This window comes from Numenius arquata, chromosome 2 (assembly GCF_964106895.1).
Source record: "Numenius arquata chromosome 2, bNumArq3.hap1.1, whole genome shotgun sequence".
In the NCBI taxonomy this organism is placed as follows: domain Eukaryota; kingdom Metazoa; phylum Chordata; class Aves; order Charadriiformes; family Scolopacidae; genus Numenius; species Numenius arquata.
Genome location: NC_133577.1, coordinates 5,945,381 through 5,965,353, shown reverse-complemented (window position 1 = coordinate 5,965,353; position 19,973 = coordinate 5,945,381). Strand labels below are relative to the sequence as shown.

At 46.3% G+C, this 19,973-nt stretch overlaps 1 protein-coding gene across 1 annotated transcript; it reads left to right on the top strand.

The window, feature by feature from the left end:
- The first annotated feature begins 4,700 nt into the window (after positions 1–4,700).
- LOC141479545 (p53 apoptosis effector related to PMP-22-like) lies at positions 4,701–13,642 on the top strand. The gene is made up of 3 exons (XM_074168778.1): positions 4,701–4,911; positions 12,634–12,777; positions 13,407–13,642. The coding sequence occupies exons 1-3, from the start codon at positions 4,701–4,703 to the stop codon at positions 13,640–13,642; spliced, it is 591 nt and encodes a 196-aa protein (XP_074024879.1).
- Positions 13,643–19,973: the final 6,331 nt, after the last annotated feature.

Genomic DNA, 19,973 nt, shown 5'->3' with positions numbered 1-19,973 from the left:
ATGTCCTAGTATTTTCCCAAGGCTTTTGAAGCAGGCTCAGTGTGCATCAATTGCACAGAGCCAGCTTATTTCGGCTGTGCCAGCCCCAGATGAGTCTCTAACATAAGCTGAGTTCAACCAAGGGCTACTGACAAGAGTTGGTCAGGAAAATTGCTTTCTTTTAAATTCAGATAATGGCAGCTTTTCAGCACACAGGCGGAAATTGAAGTTTGATCCTAAAATACTGCTGGAGCGGTTGTTGCGGGTTATATCAAGTACCTCCCATCCCTATCCTGTTTTATGGGTTGAATGACTACCTTGTTTTGGTGGTTCTAATTAGGCTGTGATGCCTGAAGAGAGATTAAGTAGAATTAGGGCACTTGGACATGGTGGAAAGTGAGCATAAGACGCCGCTGAAGGACAACACCCATGAATTATAAAATAATTGGATTTACAACAGGTATTCAGTCAGCAGACATTGCTTTTTTTTTTTCCTAATGGTTTTAGCTGAGAGGTAAACAGGCTAGGAAAACATATTCAGGTAAAGTGGAAAAAGGAAAGGAAACTCAGCCTTCAGGGGACCCCCCGCCCTGCAGGGCAGAGGGGTGCCCTTGGCAGTGTGCTACCCACCGTGTCCCCCCACCTCCCCAAATGCACTCTTGGGAACCAGCCTGCAGATTCCCACTGACCTGTTTCAAATCCGTCCCCGTGAGCTGATCCCTGACCTTCACTCAGCGCCGCTTGGTTTTCTCTGATAGCTGGGTGAATGATTGCCAGCGGTGGTAAATGATTTACTCCACGTAAAGCAGCGTCTACTCGAGCGGCATATCCCTCCTTACGCTGAACAGAAAAAATATTGCGATAACGCCCCAAAGATTATGAAATTATCTGATTATTTACATAATAAATAATTAAAGGTAAGGATAGTGGTGGTGAAAGAAGCTTATGATTCCTTTTTTTCCACGGTAAAAGAAAAATTTGGGAAAAGGGTCTAGATGTTCGTAATTACTAAAGAACTCGTAGTTGTGTTCACAGTAGAAGAGAACATACTTTTGACAGAGCAGCTTGGTCCAGAATTCCTAGATAGATTCAGGCATTTTTGATTGTTTAGTTGAAGCAAACCTCCAGCTTATTTTGTTCCGTACTAGGGCATCTTTTCCTCAGGATCGTAGCACTACGTGTCTTTCATGCGTGTATCGCTGCAGCCCCACAGAGCTGACTCCTGCCATCTGGTCCCTGTGAAGATGCGGGCTACAGGGCCCGGAGGTGAGAAAAGCTACATATGCTGCTGGAGCTGCCCGTTTTGCTGCAGGAGGCACTGGTTTATTAGCTTGCTAGATTTCCTCACTACTAAATCCAAGCAACATCGGGACCGAAGGCAGATAACTTCATTGACTGTGTTGTAGGCCCTCCATCACACAGAATGACATGTTTGGTATATTATTTTTTGACTTCAGCCAAATATCCCAGTTGTTTAAAAGCCAGATGTTGAAAAAGAAAGGAGAAGACAGCATTTCTCTCTTTGTGGGGTCACTGGAAGCAGCAGGGAAGGCCATGAGAGCTGCTAAAAGCCAGAGGTGGGCTTAGAGGTTGCCCTCGGTGCTTCTCGTGTCCTTCTGGCCACCTCAGTGACCAGGCGCCGAGGTACTCCAGGTGCAGGCACGGCCTTGGGAAACCAATTAATGCAGCTACAAAAACCAGCAGCCAGATCTACAGTCCTGTCTGAACTGGGGAGAACTCTCTAACTTTTGACCTTGTGGTGAAGTGAGCAGTTTCCTGAGTGGTCCATTCCTACTCTATTTCTCGCAAAATGGGTGAAATTTAACCCCCCTTCTCTTCCAACAGCTCTGACTTTTTTGGGCTGAAGAAAATACCTTCTGCCTCTCCTTCTGAGGTGACTCAAGTGCTGGCAGTGAGACTGCTGGAAAATCACCTCTCGGCACTGCGCAAATCAAGTTCTGCTACTTGTGACAAAAGGAGATGATCACGGTGCCCAGTTCTGCCCTTACTTCTCCCCTATGCAAAAATTGTGTGCTGATGAATCATGCCTGCAAGTAGTTCAGGCAAAATTTATTTACAGCTCTATTTTATTATGAATTCGGAATGAAATCTGAATGATGGGAATGACCATCAGGAGTAAAGGAGGAAGATAATTTTGATTGTAGTGTGGTCCTGGTGATTTGGTTGGATTAGAGAAGGACAAAGTTGTGGTAATCAAGGCTTCACCAATAACACGAATGTAGTTATGATATAAATCCATATTTTAAGGAAACAGTAGCAAGAACTGAAGAGTGGAAGAGGAGTTATGAATAAAAAGTATCTGTGAGTAGTATATATATGTGTGTGTGTGTTTATAATTAAACAGTAAATTGATACCTTGTCACAATACAATTTAATATGCAGGAATATGAAAGCCACTAATTTTTCCAGATAGGTGATTTAAAGCTAGATTACATCTTAAAACCAGCCCTTCATTATTTTGCCAGCCAATATGCATTCGCCACAAAAGCCCTTGAGACAGTTAAATGGCAAGTAGTCCCGCAGCAATATACAAAAGTAGAAATTCCTAAAAGCATTAACTTAAAAATACCCTTTTTTCAATTTTTAGGAAATGTTACAATAATTCCTAGCTACAGTTTTTCATTTGCACTCTTTGAAAAGCTGCATGCTATGCACCAAGTATGCAAATTATTTTTTAAAGCTAGTTTTTAATAGAAATTGTAGGCTTTATCTATTATTGACAGAATTAATACTTCTCACAATCCCATTTTTCACTCACATTGTATTAACAAGTACATACAAGTACATACTTTCTAGATACAGCATCTTTCTAGATTTTTCTGGTGGGAACTTTTGAGGAGGACGTTGAGAGGGCTGGTGAAACTCAGACACTGACTAACTCTGACATTGGGCACAGTTTGACCATGTTTGACACGAATGTGACAAAATCCCATTTGATGTGGTCCGATAAGAACTCATACACCCCCCTTCCTCCAGGAAACCCATGAAAACCACCTCCCTGCTATTCTTTTTCAGCTCTTCAGACCTCAAAGATTTGTCCTCCTACTGACCTCTTTGCTGAGGCCTTGAAGCTGCTTCAAGAGTTGACCAAATGCGTGAGTTACGTGCCCAAAACACGTGCACCCCTAGTCCTGTGATAGGCACGTGTCTGCTTGTGTGGAAAGAGTTTGCACTGGGATGATGGGATGGGATGGTGTGTGTGTAGATCTTATTGTGGAGAACTGTTTCTCCCATGACCCAAATCTTGGGTGTTCATTCATGCCATATGATGGGGAAGCCTTCATGTTGGTTATCTTGGGGGTGTATTTGCAGACATGGGAAGGGGAAAGATCAAGGTGTATGGGTCCTGAGTATCACTGCTGGGCTGTAACCAGCACTGCCGGGTTGGAAGCCAGAGCACAATTGCAATCAAGCACTCATTAGATGGCCATTAGGAAGCATGCATTTGCTTAATGCTGAGCTTGATGCCAGGCAAGTGACGGCTTCCTTGTTAATAAAGTCACACTCCCATCCTCATATAACACCTTTCTTCCTTCTTCTCATTTGCATTAAAACTGTCCAAAAACTGGGCAAGAAGTTGACCATTTCAACTGCAAAGCAACTCATTACAAGCCTTTGGTATCTGAGGTGGCTAACATCATTAGGAAGGACATGGACCTGTTGGAACGGGTCCGGTGGAGGGCCACGAAGATTATCTGAGGACTGGAGCACCTCTGCTGTGAGGACAGGTTGAAAAAGTTGGGTTTGTTCAGCCTGGAGAAGAGAAGGCTCTGGGGAGACCTTAGAGCCCCTTCCAGTATCTAATGGGGGCTACAGGAGAGATGGGGAGGGACTCTTGATCAGGGAGGGGAGCGATAGGACAAGGGGTAATGGTTTTAAACTGAAAGAGGGGAGATTCAGATTAGATTTTAGGAAGAAATTCTTTTCTGGGAGGGTGGTGAGACACTGGAACAGGTTGCCCAGAGAAGCTGTGGCTGCCCCATCCCTGGAGGGGTTCAAGGCCAGGCTGGATGGGGCTTTGAGCAACCTGGTCTGGTGGGAGGTGTCCCTGCCCATGGCAGGGGGTTGGAACTGGATGATCTTTAAGGTCCCTCCCAACCCAAACCATTCTGTGGTTCTGTGCTTATCAATGTTGGATGACGCTGGTCTGTCTCTCTATCGAACAGAGAGGAGAAGGATGAGCTCCAACACCCGGCAGGAGGCCAGGGCTTGTGAAACCAAGCAAGAACCGAAGGTTTTGGCCTCGGTTACTTTTTTTTTGCGGCCGGCGGGGCCACGTCGGAGAAACGGGTGGGGAGGCGGGAGGGTGGCTGCCCGCAAGGGGTTAAACGCCAAGCCCAACCGGGGGTAGGACGAGAGAAGGGACGGGGTGGGAAAGGGAGGGGGGGGGGTCGGGGCTGGCCGGGGAGGGGGGGGGGGCCGGGGCAGAGCCGGTTCCCTCCTCTCCGCCGCTCCCACCGCTTGCGGCCGCCGCCGGGCTTAGTCAGAGGAATGTGGGTGGGACTCCCTCCTCCCCCGGCGCCTTAAAAACCCGCTCCGAGCGACCGGCACGCAGTCACCCGTCCCGCCGGAGCCTCCCCGCCGCACCCCGCCCGCCACGCTCGGCATCCCCGGCTCTCCCGTCCCGTCCCGTCCCGTCCCGTCCCGTCCCGTCCCGTCCCGTCCTCCCCCCGCCCCAACCCCGTCGCCGGCCGGGCAGGATGGTGGTGTGCGGCCTCGCCTGCTGGAGGTGCAGGTGGCTCCTGCCCCTGCTGCTGGGGCTGGCCATCATCATGGGCATCATCGCCCTGGCGGGCAGGGGCTGGCTGGAGTCCGAGTCGGCGCCCTACGTGCAGCAAGCGTCGCTGTGGGAGAGCTGCACCCGCACCCCGGATGCCCTCAACTGGAATTGCGAATCCCTCATGGACTACGGTAAGCGGGGAGACCCTTCGCCCTCCCCACCGTGGGACCGCAGCCCCTGCCACCCACTGGACCCAGAGGGGGTGGCTGGAAAGCGGCAGGTTCAGTGGGAGCTAACGCCGTGAGCCCGTCTCCCCACGGCTGGTGGGGAGCAGTGGCTTTCTGGGATGGGGTTTCCCTTGCAGAACCAGTACTAACACCATTTCAGGGCATAAACCAGCCAAGAATTACAGGTCCAGACTGCTTCAGAGCAACCTGGTCTGGTGGGAGGTGTCCCTGTCCATGGCAGGGGGGTTGGAACTCAATGATCTTTTAAGATCCCTTCCAACCCGAACTATTCTACGATTCTATTATTCAATCTTTTCTTATCATTACAACAATGAGAAGTCAGGGTGTTTTGTGTTTTGTGGTTTTTTGTTTTTTTTTTAAAAAAAAAAGTTATTTGTCAACCAAACTAAGAGAGCTAACTGGCCACAAGTCCCTCCAGCTTTCCAGTTTGCTTTGTCGCAGTGACCTGCAGGCTGTGGTCCCGGCACTGGCCGGTGTAGGCAACCTCAGTTGTCGGATGGTGAACATGGAAACCTTCAGGAAGGGTCTCCTATGCAGAGCCGGAACCTGGATGGTAGCAAAACTGTCTTCCCCCAGCCCTCCGGAGGGAGAGAGCGCCTTCCTCTAACCCTGCCTGGCCAAGGGAACTCGGGATACTCAGTTGCCTCCCGACCTGTAGCTTGAAATGGCCTGATGTGGGTTTGCAGATGGAAAAAAATGCCATTTCCTGAATGTACCTCTCTATTGCACTGGGGCCTAAATCAGGGGATAATTGGGCCTCTGTTTTAACTTGCTGAGCTGCTTCTGTATCTGGCATCACCGGTATAATATTCTTACCGCACACTACCGGTTCCTGGGCTTTTGGGGGACTTTTTGTTGTTTGTTTGTTTGTTGTTTTGTTTTTGCTAGGACACATGGGTCTGATTACATCTGCTTTTCCCTCAAACAAAAATACTTCTGGATAAGTCAGCAGACCCGCCTTAAGATCCTGGATGAGGGTACTTTGGGGACTGGGGAGCTGGAAGGGTGTGTTTTAGCTGGGAGAGCTGGGACTCCTGCCCCGGGCAGATCCCTTGTCACCGAGGTCTGACTTCCAGAACCTTTCCATTGCAACACTCGTGCCTGAGCTAAACCTTCAATATATTGCAAGAGCAGGGGGTTTTCATTTCTCAGCCAGGTGGTGACGGCAGGTCTCACCGTAGGTGGAAGAAAGCTGGCTGACGTGACAAAAATATCCATGTGTGTGTCCCCCCCCGCCAGTTAGGCAGAGAAGGAAAGCCAGAGCAGAGTTGCTGAAGTTTGCATTGCGCAGGGGAGCAGCGCTGAGGCGCTGGAGCTGCCGAAATTGGCTTTGTCCTGTAATGACACCGCTTCTCCTCTCCCTGAGTACCGTGGGTGTGTGCTCTGCGTCAGCCCTCCGCGTTGTGGGGCAACTTTCAACTTTCTGCTGCTTTTTCTTTTTTTTTTTTTCCCCCCGGTTAACAAGCTGTCAAAGAGGAGCAGTGTCCTTGACTTCGCTTGTTTAAGCCTTGGCTTATTTAAACCGAATTTTATTTAAATCCTTGGCTTATTTAGACCAGCTTGGCTTTGCCTCTTCTCTAATTTTCATGACATCAGTGCCACTGTCTGCTCAAATACTACTTACATCTGGAGACAGGATGTAACATAGGAATTCAGGTTTGATTTACTTTGTTTCCTTTTTTCTATGCTAATGCAATTAGGCTCAAAATAACTGAGGGCATTTACAAACGAAAAAACGCCTAGCAGGCATTTACAGCACCGCTGCAGGAAAATAGAAGTTAATTAATTGAGATGCATAACTTGTGTTTTGCATACAGTAACTACTATGCACTAAACCATCCTGCGCCTCTCCTGATGAAAACTTCGGAGTGGATCCCCATTAATGGAAAGCTCTATTAGACAGCTGGTTAATTGAGCTGCGGCGTGTGTGCTGAGGAGAGGAGGAGAAAAAGCAGCCGAGTCACTTGTTTTAAATGGGGAGAAAGGGGCAGGAGCAAAGATTTGCAAATCGGGGCGTCTGCTGAACCGCCTGGCTGCTTAATGCCCGCCTGCAAATGCCACACGAGAGGGACGAAGTGGAAAGGAGGAGAGAAGAGTAAGGTGTCATTTGGTGGGGAGGCGGGGAAGGGGTTTTGTTGAGAGCTCTCTGCGCCAGTTTGTGTCTGGGAAGTACCTGGCTGGCGGCATCTGTCTAGTGGGACGCGTTGCGACGCGGAGCTGAATTTCACTGAATTTCACTGAATTTTTTTAGAGTTGGAAGGGACCATATAGATCATCTAGTCCAACTCCCCTGCTGAAGCAGGATTGCTTAGAGAATGAGCTGCTGTTCTGCACGATAGCATGACTTAAGATGACTTAGTCTGGACCACTGCAGGATTAAACTGTTGACTTGTGTGTTTAAAAGGCATCAGCGAGCCATCAGATAGAGCCAGGACTGTTTGCAGTGTGGTTACTTGGAGAGGGTGGTTGTCTTTATAGCGGCCAAGCCGTAATTTAAGGAGCAATATTTGTGGGTGGCTGCCTCCTCCCAGTTCTGAAGGGCTGCTCCCGGCGACTTTTTGCTTTAAATCATCGCTGTAAAAGACGGGCGTGTATGTGTGAGTTAATGGTGATCCCACGGAGGTTAACTCTTGCTGATATTCCTACCAGCCACTTGGTATTCATTAAGTACGCAACAGCCGGCCTAGCAAAAAGGGAGTATTCATCTGGATCCTTAGTAGGTGCCAAAGGAAAAAAAATAAAAAAAAAAAAAAAAAAAAAAGAAGGTGGAACCTGGAAGTAGGAGCCCAGCCTTTGTGAGTCATGTTTCACCGTGGCTGTGCCACTGTACCTGTGTCCCTACAGGCATGGACTTTGATACCAGGGCTTATTGGTGAAGCTGAGTGCGGGTGTCGACTTCACTGAAGGGCCGGGTAAATAAAGGAGGAATGTTACAGGGACGCTTATCTTCTCGGCATGCCTCTTTTCAGGCACAGCTTCTCTCTGATTTACGACGCCAGGATGTACTCAAGACAAGGTAACTTAGTTTATAGTGCCTGCTGAGTGCAGGCACTCAGAAAATGCTAATGGAAGAGGTCTAGCAGTTGGTGTCCCTGTTTACACCCGGAAAACATGTACTGCAACTCCCCACTAAAAGGTCCCAACCAGCAGGAGAAGGCTGGCGTCCTGGCCAGTGGGCTTTGCTGGCCCCCGGCCAGGCACACTTCCACTGCTAGCAACCCAGAGACCTTAAAAGTTGGAAATTTGTAGGTTTGTGCCTCTCTTGAACTCCTGGCAGAGCCAAGAGAATCATAGAATCATAGAGTGGTTTGGGTTGGGAGGGACCTTAAAGATCATCAGTTCCAACCCCCCTGCCATGGGCAGGGACACCTCCCACCAGACCAGGTTGCTCAAAGCCCCATCCAGCCTGGCCTTGAACCCCTCCAGGGATGGGGCAGCCACAGCTTCCCTGGGCAACCTGTTCCAGTGTCTCACCACCCTCACAGGAAAGAATTTCTTCCTAATATCTAATCTGAACCTCCCCTCTTTCAGTTTAAAACCATTCCCCCTCATCCTATGGCTCCACTCCCTGACCAAGGGTCCCTCCCCATCTCTCCTGTAGCACCCATTAGATACTGGAAAGATTAGATACTCTCCCCAGAGCCTTCTCTTCACCAGGCTGAACAACCCCAGCTCTCTCAGCCTGTCCTCACAGCAGAGGTACTCGAGCTCTCTGAGCACCTTTGTGGCCCTAAGTTTGTTTGAAGCTAAGTTTGTACTAGTGGGCTTTTATTTAATAGTTTGTTATTACAGCAATTAATTTTCCTGCACTCCTAAAACCGAAACAGAGCTGTCGTTGCCAGTATTAAATCCCAGCCAGCCCTCCCAGCAAATCTTTGATTCTGGGCTCTCCTGTGCTCGTGGTGTGTACACACATAACTTCACCAGTCACGCTACTGTGGAAGTTTGCACATTGTGTGAGTGAGAAAATATTACTGACAGGGCTCTCTTAAGAGTCCCCTACTCCTTTCTTTCCTCAACAAAAGCAGCTATTTTGGGGCATTCTATGTAATGGGCTCTCAAGGCCAAACAAGAATCGCTACTGCCATTTATATATAGAAAAATATTATAACTACAGTGTAAAAACGTGCCTCATCTATGCATGTCATGGTAAAAACTTCTACCCTAAGATTCCAGTTATTCACAAGCTAACAAACTAGCTTCTGCTTTTGTAAGTAAGTGAACAGAGATGGGAAAGGCTTGTTACTTCAAACCCTGTAGCAGTTCATTTTCCTGCTAGACTATTTTCCCAGTCCTTTTATTCAGTTCTAAAGGGAAATCTAGATTTAAATATCCTACTGCTTCAGCTTCCATCTCATCTCCTCCCTGGTGAGGCTGAGGCACAGCCAAATAAAATCACCTAACGCTAAGATTCTGCAGCCTTTATTTCAAATTTTAATTTCATCATATCACTCATGATTAACTTAAATGATCCCAGCCCCTCCTAGTTATTTGCACGATAACATTTGCAGCTTAGTTCCTTTCCATAGTCATCATTAATCAAGCTATGTAATAAAACTCTTAGTCCTTCCTAGTAATTATAGACCTTCAGCCTCTGAACAGTTCGGTTTTTTTAAATGTTCTTTCAACACCAGCTAATTGATAAATACTTTTCTGCTGATTAGATGCAAAGAACTTGATTCTTCTTTGAGGCAAAGCCGACCTGGGGAGTGCTAATACCTCCAATTGTTCTTCTGCTTTTCTGCTGTCCTGTTTATGCAGCCCCAAATTACTGTGGCGTTATTGTTGGTTTCATAAAAGACATCATATTTATGCCTATTTTGAGTAAGAAGTACTCTCTCTGCCAAATGATGGAGCCTGAGAATTTTCTGGTTTTATGGGAAAACTTAAATTCTGGCTAAACATCTTGTGATTACAAGGTATTTCTGAGCACAAACCAGCTAGAAACTGGGACTGGTCATCCTTCTATGAGTGTGAGCACGTCTCTTCAGATCTTAAGGCAGCATCTCTCCCCTCCTGGCCACTGGGAGCCATAGGCAGAAGATCTTGCAGATGGAGACAGGAGATCTGGGTGCCTGCGGTGGCTCCGTCAGCCTATCAGCCTTCCAGAGCTTTTTGCTGCTCTTCCCATGACTTCCACCGGTGCTCATGTGGCCGGCTGGCCACTCGATGGCTGTTGTCTAGTCCAGCCCAGAGTAGACCCATCCAATGCTGTGGAGATCACCTATGACAGTCTTATCGGTATCAACCCACTGGTAACTGCTGCTGGAGAAGATAATCCAGCAGGAGAAGGAGAGGAAGGTATGGGGTCACCAGCACTGATCTCTGTCACACGTGAGCACAAAACCCACTGAATTTCATGATGGTGGTGCCTTCTACTACTGCCCTCTGTCTGAAGACCTGAAACAAAGCTGGGCTTGATACTCATCTTCCTGACAAGACATCTCCTACAGCTGCATGTGTTGTCATTTTCATATCGCCAGAGCCAAGAAAATAAATCACTGTGAGCGGAGCCAGGGCTGACCTGCATCCAAAAGCTCGTTACACTTGTAAATTAGGCACAGAGGATATGGAAATAGCAGAGGGAGCGCTGGGGGTTTTCCGGCTCGTATCTCCTCCTGTCTTATTTGTGTGGCACCAAACCTCAGGGTGTCTAACCTGCAGGTGTGTTTGAGTTTGCAACATAAATTTTCTCAGGCAGATGCCAGCCTTGGCTTCGTGTACTGTGCCAGCGTAGGTGATGCATCTGAAAGGGAATGTACTTTGATAACCAGGTGTTCTTTCTTCTTGTTGTGCTTTTTTTCTTAATAGGGCAAATATCATTAAGTAGCATTCCTAGGTCATTTAGTCTGAATTGCTTTTCCTGGGCTGGCTGTGTGTAATGGTTAAATAGCCCTTTATATTAGTTATCCCGAAATAAACCCTGTTGTGGAGGCAACATCCAGTACCTGCGTTAGGTAATGCCAGAGAACGTTTCGTATGAGAAGATTTTATCAGACCACGGGTGTAGCTTTAATCTGCAGACACTCAATCAGGTGTCCTCCCTCCCTCCTCACCCTTCTTAGTTAGGGAAGGGGTATGAAACACACACAACTGCCTGAAGGAGAACGAGTTTGAAAAGTTTTTGCTGTCTTGAGTAGCTCCAAGAAGGGAGAGGGGAAAGAAGACCCTTTTCTTTACCCTGTCCGTGCCAGCATGACGACGTTGAGGTGGCGGTGGTGGTGGTGGTTGGGGATTTTGGGCTGAGGTCTGGCTGACGAATGGCTGCTGTATTTCACTTTTGCTATTGGAATACAAGGAAGAGAAACCGGTTCAGGCCTACCTAATTAAAATAGCTGTAAAACAATGCTTTGCTTTCAGAGAGTAAATTGATGTACGTAGTAGAGGTGTCTGAGATAGTTTTCCTGCATTCTCTGACTCAAATTACTAGTTTTTCCCCATCTATGCAACTAGTAGAGTAGGTGGGTTAAGGTGGAGCATTTTAACTCTTTAGGAGAAGGCTCTCTGTCTCTCTTTTTCCTCTTAGTTTTTACCCAGAATGAAGGGAGGCTATGTTGAAAGGAGGCTGATTCCAGAGTCGCTTCTGCCGTGTTGGAACAGACGGCTCTGAGGAAAGAGAGATTTTTTTTTTTTTTTTTGGAAAATGTTCCGACCTAGATCTCGCCGCTCTCGTTATTCCTACATTAGAGGGAGCTCGGGATCCGGCCCTGCCTCTGTCTGAACCCGTGAAAGCAGAGATCCACGTTATGCAGACATGGAAAGTGAGCCGTGATGACAGCTGAGCTGGAAAACAAAGCCGTAGCCGGTATGGGTTAGCCCATGTGGGCAGGTATCCTGCCTCCAGGGCGGGAACACCTTCCCTTCTGGTTGTTTGCATTGGGCTCACCTGAACTTCTGCCTCGGTTTCTAAAGAGGATGGGGTCTGGCCATAACGAGGACCTTTCCACAAGCCTGTGTTCCTGTGGAAGTGGAATTGCTGGCCGTTTTTCTGGGAGGTTTTCTTACTTTCGTTGCTCTGGTCCTGCCCTGTGGTGGGTGGGTTGTGTCCTGATGCTGCTCTGCTGGGATAAGGCCACTTGCTTCGTGTCCCAGCCTCTCCAGCCTGCAGTCCCTTGATGGTGTTGGTTGAACCTAAGAGTCTGCACCACCCCCTCCCACCAAATGTCAAAGTAATGATTCAAAGAGGACTCTTCCATTCTACCTCCGACTCTACTCTCTCCTCTACCTGCTACATTTGAGCTGCTTCTAAAATCTTTCCAGCTGTGAACAGATATTTACCTTCAACAGCTTTCTCTTTGTCATCTCTCGCGTCGGCTATTCCAGCTCTGTTTCTCTGTGGTCATGCTAATTTTGCTCCACTTTTTGTACTTTATTCGTGTCATAAACAAACCGGCAAGAAGCTGAAGGCTGGCAGCATCTCCTGTGGTGGTACCCTCTCGTCTGCTCTCACGCTTCCCCATGCCTGGAAGTGGTTTTGTAAACTTCCCTGTGGAACTCTGCAGCCGTGCGCTTCGGAGACATCCAGGATCGCTTTGACGTAGGGAATGCTCCTTGCAGCAAAGGATTTCAACAAAAAACCAAATGACCAAAGGAAACCAAAGACCTGCACTGACCTACAGCTCAGCGCACTGCTGCCTGTGACATGTTTCTTGTTTTCTCTTGAAGGATGGGGGAGAGCAGCGGCTGCCACGTACCTCGTCGGCTTTGTGATCCTGGTCATCTGTTTCGCCCTCGCAGTCATCGCCTTCTCCATCGAGATACTCCGCTTCAACTTCGTGCGAGGAATCGGAGGCTTGCTCTTTGTTGTTGGTAAGGCTGGGCACAGAGACAGGGTTATTTCAGATGTAAAACAAGCGTCAGCAGAAAAACACGCTAGACGGAGCCTCCCTTATGAAACGAGCTGTCTTTGTCCGGTTTATGACTCATTTTCATGGGGAACAAGGGAAGGCTGATTTATGCTCTGGGAAGATAATGGTTAGGGAAGTTCCAGTGGCGTTTGCCAGTTAGCACTTTCCCAAAGGCAGAGGACGGTGGCAACCATCACCTCTGACCCCGCATGTCACGTACTGAGGCTTCGGAGCTGAGAGCCCCGGCTGCTTTCCACCTCTCCGAGAGCTGGAGGAGCGATGGGGCTGTGGTACAGGTGGGAGGTAACCGGCTCCGCAGGGATCATGGTGGCTGGCTGTGGGACAGGGCTGGTCACGGCATGCAGGTATGTGCCTCGGCAACCAGGCAATGTCAGCCAGATGGGCGTGGGAATCTGCCTTGGCCAGAGTCATGTACCTCTGTAAGAAAGCAGATTTGATTGTAGGACTTTACGTATCTTAAAAGGATATGCACTTAACTCCAAGTACCTTTTTTTTTTTAAAGTGAGAAATGTGATATATTGATTGTCATTTACTCTTGCGTTTCTTTTTTTCTTTTCTTTCTCTCTCTAGCTGCATTCCAGATCATAGGCTTGGTCATCTACCCAGTCAAATTCGCAGAAGAAATTCCACTGATGGGAGATAACATGTTCAGCTGGGCTTATGGCTTTGGTTGGGCCAGCACCGTTGTTGTCATAGGTTGTGCTTTCTTTTTCTGCTGCCTCCCCAACTGGGAAGATGAAGTCCTGGGAAACATCAAGCCTACCTATTACTACTCCTCCCCAGAGCGAGCACCATACTTAAATTGAAAGGTTAAATCCAAGTACAGTCAACTGTCAAAACAACAGAGGAGCACCTCTGATGTAAATTTGGTGCGATTATAGGAGACTGAAAAAAACACACCTTATTTCTCCAGAGTATTTCTTACTAGCCCTGGCGATAAATTAGTAAAAACATTGGCATCTTTAAGCAAGTAGCTTTTACCTAAAGTATTACGTACGTATTCTCATGTCGATTCTATTTGGGTGGTTTACTTGCTTGTTCCCCTCCCAACTAAGGGAGTCATCCTTATTTTATTCAAACATTCGCTTATGAATAAAGATGTAGTGTTTCAAGTGTAGAAAGGAAGAGGAGAGATTTTAAACAACCCATTAGAGGGACCTGCAAGTTATTTTGTTTTCACCTCTGACAAAGTGCCTTAAATGGAACTAGAAAAAGAACCAACCTTCCAAAGAATGCCTTTTCTTCCACCACAGTCCCAAGGGAGGAACTTCCCTGAGACTATTGCAGTCACCTGCTGCCTAAGAATCTCTTCTCATTCCCGTTACTGGACTAGTGTTGACTATTAGCTATTTGAATTAAGGGTAAAATAAAATTAAAATGTATTTTCCACCGATTGGTGCTGTTGGACGGAGATCTCCTCTAAAGCATGGAGCTGGTGTGTATAACAGTGGTTAAGGTAACACTTACTGGTGTTCTTGTGGCCACTGCAGGACTTGTGATGGAGCCACATAGAATTTAATATACATTGTCACAGAGAGAATCAATAAACTTTCAGATGTTAAACTACATACATTTTACATGGTATTTCAGGGATGCTGATTTAGAAAATACCTTTGAGTAGAAACATACATTGTTCTTTATGTCTACCTTTTTAAAACCTCAGTGTTTTAATTTTCAGCTGCACTTTGGAGGGAAATCTTAGCATAAGACGTTGAAAACCTCCCAAAGTTTCTAAAGCACGCTGTAGGTACTGCAAAGTTTAGTAAACTTGGGGATGCTTTGTGAGTCACAAGGATTAACAGGTAAAAATAGGAAAGCAGTTCTGGGAGCAGTTTATATAGGCAAACTTCATACAGACGCCTGTCTCATGGAGCAATCTGGCTGGCTCCTCGCTCGTGTTTGTGGAGCCAGCAATTCCAAATAAGTATTCCAGCGAGGCAGAGCCCTGTCTGTGTTGGTCACGGACCTGCAGCAGCTTACAGCAGATTTAATTATGGTCTATAATCTTTGTCAGAGCTTTCTTCAGCTTGGGAGGAAAAAGGAAGAGACTCATTTGTGGAGCTCCTCTTCCAGGTATGGGGGAAGTTGCTCTAGCAGAGACAGGTTTCCAAGCGGGGTACAGGCAGGGTGGAAAGCAAATACTGTGCATTACTCTGTGTAACAAGCAGCTGGGAACTTATTATTGGGAGCCCAGTACTTGGGACAGTGTAAATGTGTGGGTATATGTGTTCATGCATATGCAAAATAGAACATCAAAACATTAGCCAGCACACTGTAAAGCTAAAGTCCTTCAGAACTAAGCATTTTCAATGCCCAGTATTTCTTGTGTTATATATTGTATAGCTTTCTGTTTTGTAACACCTTTTTTAATTTGGTAATTCTGTATATTGCATGTGATCCTGTTTTGGAAAGGCCGGGTGACTTCTGAAGGTCCCTTCCAGGCCTGTATTTTATACATCTGCAGACTTCAGAACTATGTTACAAGCTCAGTCGTGGCATATACAATCAACTGTATTTATGATTCTTGCTGGAGAAGGGAATCCTTTTTTTTTTTCCCTCTTTTCTGTACAGTACTGGCTGGTGGGGAATACTGTGTAGACTCATCTGTATCATGAGTAATGATAGTACCTAACTTTCTAGTGAATTCAAAACATGGCAGAGAATCCCAAGTCTGAAAAATCCTTGCGCAGCTAAAGCTGAGAAGGAGAAAAGATATAAGAAAATGGACACCCTTCCTAATGAAAGGAAGGACGGTTTGGTAATAGTGTTTACCATAACTTACGTCTTTTGTATGTTTTTTTTTTATAAGCGTTGTCATAACTTGTCAAAAAAGCACAAATGTAAAGTAAACTTGGCTCTGAACATACTGGGAGGGGTGGGAGCATAACCAGCATGTTACACAATTCAGATGTTCAGGAGAAAGCTATGGCAAATAGTCATCAATTACTCTCAAGTGGTACTAATGTATGTGGCACTCCTTTCAAATGTGGTGGCTTAATTAAAACTGTTTTAACTGACGGTTGTAGAAACTTGGTGGTGTTTGTGGTTCACGGATTCATTTCATAAACTCAAGCAAATGGCCATTCTTTACTTCTCTTAAGGTGAATGTCAGTATCCGTGAAGTGCTGGCTTAATAAAATGAAGTTAAAGACCTCCTACGTCCAGGAGGCAACAGCTTCATTTTCCAGTCAAATGAGCTTGGGTGTACACTGCAAAACACGGCTGTGTGCTTTCCTCAGAAGCGCCAGGCGCAGAAAGCTCTTTGCTAAGCCCAAACCTCTCAAATGCATCACAATTGAGGGGGAACCCTAGACATTTCAAGAACGTTGCGATCTACGGAAGGTCTCAGATGCGAGAAGATACGGTTTCATTCTGTATCAAAACCATGCCAAAGAGCATTCATATACTGATCAAGAATTTTTAAGTATAGGGAAAAGGATGACGTACTCAACCTGCTTCTTTCAGTGGAAGACGGCACTTCTCCTATGATTAGAAACCTTCCCATTTCTAACCTCAGATTATTCATGGCCCACATACAGCCCTGTGCTAGTGGCCCTCTGTATCCTCAACAACTCTTTCTCCCTCTGAGCCTGTACAGAGAGTGAATCTGTCAGACACTGGTGTCTTAAACCAGCTTCCGATTTCTGGAAAGACAGGTTTGCCATTCTCCTGATTTTTTTTCTTTTTAGCTGTCATCTTCCGTAAATGTTTTAGTTTTAAAATGCATTTACCACCCTGGATTTTTTTTTTTTTTTTTTGGTTTGTTTTTCACCCCCTGTCCTTTAATTACTCTTAATTTTATGTATACAATTAGGGAAAATATTTTTGTTCCTTTTAGTTTTTCCTAAAAGCTCTGAAGATAACTGGAGGATTTGTATAATGCCCATTTTTTTTTTTTGACACGAAGAACATCTGTACCCTTGTTTACGTGCCAATCTGTATTCATAGAATCATGGAACCATAGAATTGTCTAGGTTGGAAGGGACCTTTAAGATCATCTAGTCCAGCCATCGACCTAACTTGTGTAAAAAACCATCACTATTCAGCCACAGCTTAATTCCATGCTCGTTAAAATCCCCTGGACAACTTTAGTGAGCTTCAGGGGAGATCTTTCTGGCCCAGCCCTGGAGGGGAGAGAGCAGGTTGGGAGAATCCGACCACACTTGGCTCTGGTCTCAGGGGGAGTTACGAGCAATCAAACCCATGTGTGACTGGGTGCTAGGGAAGGCTGAATGACCTGAATGGGATGATTAATGATGAAATCTCATGGATATGGGAAACAGCTGCCACGCCCCACTGGGATTTCGTATTTTTAGTTGATGTAACAAGTGACTCATTTTTTAGACAATTCTTTGGCAAGGTAGAATTCTTAAGAAGAAGTCACCTGACTTTTGGACCTAGAATATATACATAAATCACAACAGTGTAGTAACAGATCATTCAAGGTAATTTGGGGAGGGAGGAGGGTTGTTACGGTGATAAGCACTATAGAAACAAAACCATTCATGTACTAAAAGGAAAAGTTACACACACAAAAAAAAGGAGTTGCTGAGATCATTGAACCCTTTTGAATTAACGATGAGCCAAGCCCATATATCAATGGAAGAAGGAGACCTGGGGGTTCTAATTGACAAGCGGCTGAATATGAGCCGGGAGTGTGCCCAGGTGGCCAAGAAAGCCAACGGCATCCTGGCTTGTATTAGAAATAGTGTGACCAGCAGAAGCAGGGAGGTGATTGTGCCCCTGTACTCGGCACTGGTGAGGCCACACCTGGAGTATTGTGTCCAGTTTTGGGCACCTCAATACAAGAGAGATATCGAGGTGCTGGAGCGGGTACAGAGGAGGGCAACGAAGCTGGTGAAGGGCCTGGAGCATCAATCGTATGAAGAACGATTGAGGGAGCTGGGACTGTTTAGTTTGAGGAAGAGGAGACTGAGGGGAGACCTCATCACTCTCTGCAACTACTTGAAAGGACACTGTAGAGAGGTTGGTGCTGGTCTCTTCGCACAGGTAATTAATGACAGAATGAGAGGGAATGGCTTCAAGCTCCAACAGGGTAGGTTTAGACTGAACATTAGGAAAGAATTTTTCACAGAAAGAGTGGTCGGGCATTGGAATAGGCTGCCCAGGGAGGGGGTTGAGTCACCATCCCTGGATGTGTTTAAGAGCCGTTTAGATGTGGTGTTGGGGGATATGATATAGGGAAGAACTTTGTAGTGTAGGGTAGATGGTTGGACTCGATGATCCCAAGGGTCTCTTCCAACCTGAATGATTCTATGATTCTATGAAATCAAAATGCTGAGAGCTGAGGTACTGGTCCAGTGGAGGTTCCTGGCAATATGGAACAGCACCCTGAAAAAACAGGGGTTTCAGTGCTCGTAGGTGAAGCTGCACAGATTTTAAAATGAACTTGGGAGATAATACTCACAACCAGAATAAAGTATAATCAAACGTGGAGGAGATGTTTGCCAAAAATAGGGATGTTGAGTTTCTGAATGCGGTTCCTGTAACGTACAGGAGCAGTGACATCCGTGGGCAGTGAGTTCACGGCACCTGGGGTACGTCAGCATTATTGCACGGGTGCAGCAGTTCGTATGTGGAGATCCCATTGACCAAGAACACATCATTTGCCCTGCCTTGAGTACTGTGTCCAGTTTTGGGCCCCTTACCACAAAAAAGACATTGAGGTGCTGGAGCGGGTCTAGAGAAGGGCAACGAAGCTGGTGAGGGGTCTGGAGAACAAGTCTTATGAGGAGCGGCTGAGGGAGCTGGGGGTGTTCAGCCTGGAGAAAAGGAGGCTGAGGGGGGACCTCATTGCTCTCTACAACTCCCTGAAAGGAGAGTGTAGAGAGGTGGGGGTTGGTCTCTTCTCCCAGGTCACGGGCGACACGACTAGAGGAAACAGCCTCAAGTTGCACCAGGGGAGGTTCAGATTGGATATCAGGAAGAATTTTTACACTGAAACCGTTATCAAGCATTGGAATGGGCTGCCCAGGGAAGTGGTTGAGGCACCATCCCTGGAGGTGTTCAAAAGACAGGTTGACATGGTGCTGGGGGACATGGTTTAGTGATTTTTATTTTTTTTTTTATCAGAGTGAGGGTGATGGTTGGACTAGGTGATCTTAAAGGTCCCTTCCAACCTAGATGATTCTATGATTCTATCAATTTTGCTGTGTACAGGCAGCATATTTATAACATAGGTCCAACGCATCCATCTACGCTGGTACCGCAAGCAGCCTTTTGTCTGGGGTTTCCTGGCACCCAAAGGTGTGGACAAAGCCACTCCAGCTATGGAGCTTGACAGACAGAAATTCCAGGCAAAAAGCCAACACCCTCAAATTTTACCTCTATAAAATTACATTTAAATTACTTGGGAGTTGTCAGAATAATCCAAAGGGTATTTTTTGTTGTGATTTTGAGTACCTAAATTTAATGAGTCTGTATTTATAGTAAAGACTGTAGTGGAAAACACGCAGGTATAGCTAAGGCTTTATAATACAAATAATATAACTATAAGTAATATAACTAATAAGCAATATGCATTGTATGATATAAATAATAAATATACATGTTTCTATGAGTGATATTCCTCATGGCTTTGTCTTTGCAGGATTGGATAACATTTACTGGAAGAATTGGTATGATGTGCTTTTTATTTATTTATGGGACCGAGGGCAACACATACTATTTTCCACAGGGATCTTTACGAATACAGAATATTTTACAAGTATTAAAAATTGTTAAGCATCAAGGGGTTACACTGGAAATCGGTGTCCAGTGAATTTGAGAGGGCACAGAAAGGTTTGGAGTGAGCACTCGCATGAAACCGTGAACCTAAAATCATAGAATCATAGAATGGTTTGGGTTGGAAGGGACCTTAAAGATCATGGAGTTCCAGCCCCCCTGCCCTGGGCAGGGACACCTCCCACCAGACCAGGTTGATCAAAAAAAGCCTGGTAACTCCTGCCCTCAGTGGGCCGCCCTGGGAAATGGTCACAGATTAAAGCACCTCAGTAGACTGTCAGAGTCTTGAATACACATGGAGGCATATAATTGGGGCAGGAGCTGACGTGCGGCCGTTACAGTCCCTTTTCATTAAATAGCCTATTTTTAAGCTCTCTTTGGGTTGGCAATCCC

Bases quoted from the DNA above. Each gene is read 5' to 3' on its own strand.
- LOC141479545 (XM_074168778.1), top strand. From the start codon at position 4,701: ATGGTGGTGTGCGGCCTCGCCTGCTGGAGGTGCAGGTGGCTCCTGCCC. The intron at 4,912-12,633 runs GTAAGCGGGGAG...TTTCTCTTGAAG, and splicing joins CGAATCCCTCATGGACTACG to GATGGGGGAGAGCAGCGGCT. The intron at 12,778-13,406 runs GTAAGGCTGGGC...TTCTCTCTCTAG, and splicing joins AGGCTTGCTCTTTGTTGTTG to CTGCATTCCAGATCATAGGC.